Genomic DNA, 6,000 nt, shown 5'->3' with positions numbered 1-6,000 from the left:
GTGAAAATATGATAAGAGTGTGGAATGACTGCATTTGAAACTTGCCTACCCTGTCACTCCCATGCCTACTGTGTTACCTTGGACATCAAGTGGCCAACCATGATGGTTTTGTAGGTACCTGCATCCACAGGGGTCCCTTTCCTTTTAAGATTGGGATGGCATTATTAATGGTCCTCAAACTGAAAAACCCTTTACAAAATGCCTCATTCAAAAGCTTATCCAAGAACAAAGCAAGAATTCGTGACTATGAGTGAGGAGTTATGCTTGAAGAACCAGGCACTTGACAAATTTATTCACTGCATCAATATAATGAAAGCTTTAGTGTCATGTGGGCTGCCAAAAGAGGTCTCAATCAAGTTCAGTATGCAATATTTTGCTATTGACTGCTCAATGTATAATCTTGCGAGCTCGTGGACTAGGTCATATCGCCCGTTTGACATAAGTTTTGAGGGAAAAAGGTTACATATAAGCTACAATATGGATGTACCCAGCCTAGCAAACTCCTCATCCCTAGGTGTCTTGCATCTTCTAACAACTTCACTCTCAATGACCAAAGTGATATATAAAGCCTAAACATGACCTCTCCATTAGAAACCTCTCTCTAGACTCTTCTCTACATCAATTTCCCTCTTTTGGTGATTTCTTTTAGCCACAAATGGTTAGTCAAGACCTCATATCTATTGCCTCAAGAACTCATCGTTGATGGAATACTCTTTGACTGATAAGAAGAATCGTCTGATTCATTATTTGATGTTTTTTGTCTATAATCCTCGAACAAAACCCACAAAAAATCAAGACACAACCTTAGAGCCTGGGTATGAGAACAAATTTATGGCATTATTGTAAGCAGCAGCAGCCACATCCTCTTGCTCCATGCCTAATATTGATGAAACATGAGTCAAAACCTGGTATATCGAAAAACAAAAGTGTTAGAGTGGTTATTAAACAAATATCTTGCAACCTTACACGCGTGCAACTCTCTCTCTCTCTCTCTCTCTCTGTGTATGTGCGCGCACGCGCGTGCATACATATACGTGTGTGTTCGTGCGTGCACATGTGTGTGTGTGCGCGCGCGCGTGCGCACGAAAGTCAAAGGGATCCTTGGCCAAGGCATGGGAATCACAGGCACAGAAGGATGCATACATTGCTCTCTGTCGCTTTTTCTTTGCAAAGGACATTTCTCATGGTGAGGAGCCATTATTTTGGGGAGATGGTTTGTGCAATTGGCCAAGTTGGGCCTACCTTCAAGCCTCCATCCTACAACATTTTGTGCACGAAGGAGCTACATAATGAAGCAGTATACATCACTCAAGAGATGCTACAGCTCCGGGATAAGTGAAAAAAATATGGTTATAGCATAACTTGTGACGGCTGGTCTCACACTCGGCTTCGGCCTATAATCAATATCATGGTCTCATGCATTTTTGGCTTAGGCCTCCTTGAAGTCAGTGGACACAGTGGGCAATATAAGTCAGGGAAGTATATTTTTGGGATATTGAAAGATGTCATTCTTGATGTTGGGCCTGAAAATATGGTGCAGGTGTGAATGGACAATGCATGTAACTATGTGCTAGTAGGAGAATTGGTGGAGGAAGAGTGGCCCCATAGTTCCTATACTAGATGCGCATGCCATTGCCTTGACGACCTCCTATTTGAGGACATTAAAAAGATTACATGGGTGAAGCCAGTGTTGATACGACAACATGATTGTGACATTTGTTACTGGGAAACACACCGTGCTAGCAATGTATAGAAATTTCAGCAAGAAGGAATTAGTGAACTTGCACAAACATGGTTTGCTTACATGTTTATCATGTTAGCAAACTTGTTGGATGAGAGGGTATACAATGGATTGCGCCGCATGGTTGTCAATGATGAGTATTGCAGAAAAGAGGTGCCACGCACTATGAAACCACAACAGGTGTCTTCTATTATATTGGGTGCTTCATTCTGGCAAGATGCAAGACTCATTGTGAAGCTTTGTGCACCTATTTTGAAGATCCTTCGCCTGGCTGATAGGGAAGGGGCTACCATGGGGGACTTGTATACCTCAAAGTTGGCTGATTTTAGAGCCTTCTGTGTTGATAGGTGGGATATGATGCACTCTCCACTGCATGCGGCAAGTTTTGTTCTCCATCCTATTTGGAGAGAGAAAAATTCAGATGGTGACAAGGAGGTGCATGATGGGTGGATGGATGTCATAGAGCGGCACACAAAGTATGATGTTGAGAGCGGGTGCACCTTATGTGATGAGTTTGATATTTACAAGTCCATGTCAGGCACATTTGCTTGCGCGATTGCAAAGGATGAAAAGAGAATGCACCAAGGGGTGAAATGGTGGGAGACATTTGGGGCTCACACACCAAATTTGCAGTGGGTGGCTCTTCAAGTGCTCTCGCAAGGCACATGTGCTTCTCCTTGTGAGAGGAATTGGAGCACATTCTCTCTTATCCATACTAAAAGACGAAATAGACTGGTTCCAAAGAATACCAAGAAATTAGTATACATCCATACTAATTTGCGTCTCATCTCCAAATCAAGGAAAGGGGACTGAGAAGATAGAAGCGACCCTGGAAATGATCAACAAGGAGAAGGACGATCAGAGGTTGCTCGCTTTGCAAGCAGATACAGAGGGAGAAGAGATTGCAGCCCCTATTGTTACAAGAAGGATAGATGTTACTGCAGCTTCAAGCAGCTCTAGTCTTTTGGAGTCCCATGGCGAGGCAGAGTGATGGTGAGGAGAGAGGAGGAGGAGGATGGCATTGATGCTGATGATGATGAGGATGAGGATGAGCAAGAGGATGAGGATGAGGATGCAGCTCGAGGCTTGAGCCTCATCTTGGTTGTGAATCGTGATGCATTTCAGGCTTCAAGCTTCAGCTTTATTTCGGGGCTGTGGCAGCCTTTTCTTACATGATGTTTTGCCTTTGATGTTTTAGTGTAGTACCTACTTCCTTTGATCATGATATTTTGGTGTAGTATTGATCTATGATCGATCATTGACACTATGTATCAGAATTTAGATGACTCTGGTCTCTGGAGACTGGACTCTTTCATGAATTATGAGTCATGACTTTAAAATTAATACAACTTTCAAATGGAAAGTCAAAAGTTTTGTAGCTCTATGTCAATTTAATGTGTAACAATGTATATTTTTCTGATTTTTAAGGGTAAAATTAGGGTCATGTATGTTTCAGCCCCAAGGGCTGAACCATATTCCATTCATACTTCGTACTCGTATGGCATATGCGTATGGTAACGTATGGAGAAAACATTGATTGTGGCTGCAATGGTAGATGATGAAGAGCTAACAACAGTATCAATTCCATGGCAATGGCTGCCCGTGATGGAGGTCTCGCCTCAACACCTGCAATAATGTTCCACAAGTTCTTGGCTACACATGATGCATCATGTATGACCGCATGGGGTACTTGATGCCATTAAGCTTGTCTTCAGGAGCAAGCATACCGAAAAGATCATTGCCAATTGCAGATAAGGCACAAATGCAAAGCATCCAAAGAAAACTGACAAAATCAGATGACAGCATTAAAGGAAACTATGCCAAACAAAGGGCAAGGCAGGTCCGAAAACTCTGCAGAAATGTACTGCACAACAACTGCAAAATTTCTCCTGCAAAAATCAGGTGTAACTTCTGTCCAAGGCACAAATCCTGCTGGAGATGTCTTCCTCAAAGACACACTATATAATCTTCAAACTGACAGATATCTGTGGCAATCTGCAATGAATAGTATGTAGGGGATTGTAGCGTGCTCCTGAAACTTTCCTTAGAGTAGATGTGACTGTTTACCGGCAGAATCTGAAGCAAAGCTCAAATTGAAGGTGCTAGAATGAGACAACCAATCTAGAACAACAGCAAGAGCTGCTAGGAAATGCAATTGGTTATACAGGTGTGTTGACCTGTTCTTGTGCAGAAAAAGAGCTCTGACTGCAGTAAACTACTGCTCCAGCAAGGGGGGTACTGCTTCAGAAAAACAAAGTGACCTAGAAGCTGTAGAAGCCCAGTAGAGCCACAACTGAAGCTGCAGCAGGCTCGAAATCAGAGATAGCCTGCAAAGAACAGCTGCAACTGACTCCAAAACAGGTCGCAGAGGTAGGAATCAGTTGTAGAGTGTTCAAAACATCACTGACTAAAGTCACACACAGGAAATCAACTCCAGGCAGCTCCAAATGAGGTCACACTGTCTGTAAACAAGGCTCCAAACTTCACCAAATGAACTAGCTTGCTGTTGCGGGTGAGCAGGTCATCTGGTGCAGTAGCTCACAGTTTCTCAACTATGCAAGTCTTCCAGAACTGAAGGAGATGGACAGGGCAGGTCTGAACTCTGTTCTGATACCACTGTCAGGTTGCTAGGAGGTAATGGAGCTGAGAACAGAGCTTGGAAGCTGAAAAACGAGATGTGTTATTGCAATTGCAGCAGCACTCAAGTGTACAAGAAGAAGTACAAGTGAAGTGATGGTACATCAATTTTAGGTCTGACCTTACAGCACTAGCCCAGATAATCCATGGGGCAAATTTTCAAGTATAAGGTTGACTTATGCTAATGAACTAATAGGTGCACAATGAGCACATTTTACACACTAGCCTATAAGAAGGGCATACTTGGTCTGAACACGGCTATCAAAATTGTTAGGTTGCTAGGAAGCAATGGAGCTGAGAAACAGAGCTTGGAAGCTAGAAGACGATGTGCTATTGCAATTTGCAGCAGCACTCAAGTGTGTAAGAAGAAGTACAGGTGAGGTGATCATTGATGGTACATCAACTTTTAGGTCTAACCCTATAGCCCTAGCCCGATCAACCCATGGGGCAGATTTTAAAGTATAAGGTAACTTTATGCAATGAACTAATGGGTGCACATGTGCGCACATTAACACACACACAGCCTACAAGGCCATACCAGGTATAAAATTATAGGTCAAAACCCCTCCATGGTATGGGTGAAGGACTTTGCAAACGTCTTAGAGATCATTGGAACTAATGCCATGGTTGCACATGTTCATCCAAGAGGATATAGCAACCTCAGGAAGTACAGGATGGTAGAATCACATATCAAGTGTAAAGGTTGCCAAAGACTTGAAACTCGGGTCGTGGTAGCACCTTGGTTAAAAAATCTGGCACATTGTCTTGTGTCAGAACATAACACAAGTGAATGTCCCCTACTTACAATCTGTAACAATGAACCTCAATGTGCTTGGTAGGCACATGAAACATTGGGCTCTGTGCAATGCATAAAGCACCATGACTATCACAATAGATCATGGAGGGATGATGTTTGACCAACATCCAGATCTGCAAGTAGTTTCCGTAGCCAGATACATTCCACCTGTTAGCACTAGTGGTATGCTGAACTTCGTAGTGGTGTGCTTGTTTCCAAGGTTCTAAAGTTGGCAACAGTGAGCCACCTGGAAAACTCCCATGCAGGGTTTGGAGGTGATAACTTGTGCATGGCTCCTTTCAGCGTTGCTTTTTTGGTCCCTGGCGGTTCATGATCACGAATGTTCTTCATGAGAGTTGGCTCCATATTTCAAGGGAGGCCATCTGACCTCTGGCCTCCTCTCGGCGCTGGATGACTCTTCTGATTGGAGCTTGGTGCATATGAGCTGCTGATAGATCATGGCCGTTCTTTGGTGTCTACAAATATGTGCATGGTGATCAGAGCTTGCTGCGGTTTGCTATACTCCCTTGTGGCATGTCGCCCTCATCATTGGAGTTGTCAGCAGTGTGCCAACTCCAAATAGCTGCGTATGTCGCAGCATCGTGGTTGTTGAATCCTTGTGCATGAGGGCAGCCTTCACATTAATATAGTCTTGGTTTAGCTTGTGTAGCTGGTAAACTGTGTGTCGTGTCTTCTCGGACATCTCTTGTAGCCTTTGTGGCATTTCATGGTCTTGTAAACTACAACAAGCCAGTGAGGCTGAGCAGTGAAGTCGTCCTTGGTTTAGTCGGGTAGGTGAAGCTTTTGGGTCCATCAATTTGAGTTG

The 6,000-nt window shown here is 43.5% G+C and overlaps 1 protein-coding gene across 1 annotated transcript in view; it reads right to left on the bottom strand.

Annotated features, from left to right (window-relative positions):
* Positions 1-315: 315 nt before the first annotated feature.
* LOC147886710 (TatD related DNase) overlaps positions 316-6,000 on the bottom strand; it is a 187,365-nt gene continuing 181,680 nt past the window's right edge. The window contains exon 8 of the mRNA XM_087395749.1: positions 316-905. Within this exon, the coding sequence (XP_087251875.1) occupies positions 792-905 (114 nt within the window). The 3' untranslated portion in view covers positions 316-791. The remainder of the gene's footprint in view (positions 906-6,000) is intronic.

Source organism: Dipteris shenzhenensis, chromosome 24 (genome assembly GCF_047967505.1).
Source record: "Dipteris shenzhenensis isolate YYH24624 ecotype China chromosome 24, Dip_SZ_1.0, whole genome shotgun sequence".
Lineage (NCBI taxonomy): Eukaryota > Viridiplantae > Streptophyta > Polypodiopsida > Gleicheniales > Dipteridaceae > Dipteris > Dipteris shenzhenensis.
The sequence above is the reverse complement of the archived record's forward strand: the minus strand, read 5'-3'. Positions and strand labels throughout refer to the sequence as shown.